This window comes from Buceros rhinoceros, unplaced genomic scaffold (genome assembly GCF_000710305.1).
Source record: "Buceros rhinoceros silvestris isolate BGI_N320 unplaced genomic scaffold, ASM71030v1 scaffold44787, whole genome shotgun sequence".
NCBI classification, from domain to species: Eukaryota; Metazoa; Chordata; class Aves; order Bucerotiformes; family Bucerotidae; genus Buceros; species Buceros rhinoceros.
Genome location: NW_010422406.1, coordinates 93 through 901, shown reverse-complemented (window position 1 = coordinate 901; position 809 = coordinate 93). Strand labels below are relative to the sequence as shown.

The 809-nt window shown below is 63.7% G+C and overlaps 1 protein-coding gene across 1 annotated transcript; it reads right to left on the bottom strand.

Annotated features, from left to right (window-relative positions):
- Positions 1-153: 153 nt before the first annotated feature.
- On the bottom strand, positions 154-549 carry TLCD1 (TLC domain containing 1; the record flags this gene model as incomplete). The annotated part of the gene is made up of 1 exon (XM_010140021.1): positions 154-549. A coding segment is annotated over one exon (396 nt), but the record flags the coding sequence as incomplete, so codon positions are not given.
- Positions 550-809: the final 260 nt, after the last annotated feature.

Sequence of the window (809 nt, the reverse complement as noted above, 5' to 3'; positions counted from 1 at the left end):
CTGGCCGCTCAGGCACGGAAGCACTTTTAGGCAGCAGAACGGATGAAGGCAGGGCCCGGGGGCAGGGAGCGAGGCCTAAGGCACATCAGAGCAGGTTTGGAGAGGCCGAGACCGCCGGGAGCCGGAGCCTGCGTCCCCCTTGGCGTGCACGGCTCAGTCTATCAGAAACTTCTCACCGTCCACGTCTCTCCCCGCAGAGCCCTTGCGCAGGGAGGGGAAAAAATCGGAGCGGAGGAGGCGGGAGAAGTACATGAGGATCATGGCGTCGAGCAGCAGCAGGTTGGCGGTGAGGAAGGCACCCTGGCCCTGCACCTCCACGTAGTGGAGAAAGTACCAGGTGAGGTAGGCCTGGGGCGCCAGGCGGAAGGCAAAGTACATCACCAGGTTGACGTACTTGTTGGTCTCGTAGAGTGCCGGGGAAGGCACGTTGCTCATCTTCAGCAGCATGCGGATGGTGAGGAAGATGTTGCTCACCTCCACCAGCAGCAGCAGCATCGCGGCCACCAGGAAACGGCCCGTGATGATGAGCGAGACGAAGGCGGAGATGGCCTGGGAGTCAGATGGGGGGGACAGGGCAGGGTCAGCTCTCCTCACCCCGGGGGAGCAGAGTCCTTCCCCACCACAGCTCAGGCATACTCGGTGCTGCTCCTCCCCACGCAGAGATCCCAGCAGCCCCCCAGTCACCTGGGTCAAGGGAAAACCACTCCGGAGAGCCAGTTCCCCTGGGACCAGTTACACCTCCCTGCCGCAGCCTGTCTGGCTCCCGGTGCTGGGAGCTGATGCTGGCAGATGTCCGGCCCCGTTGACTG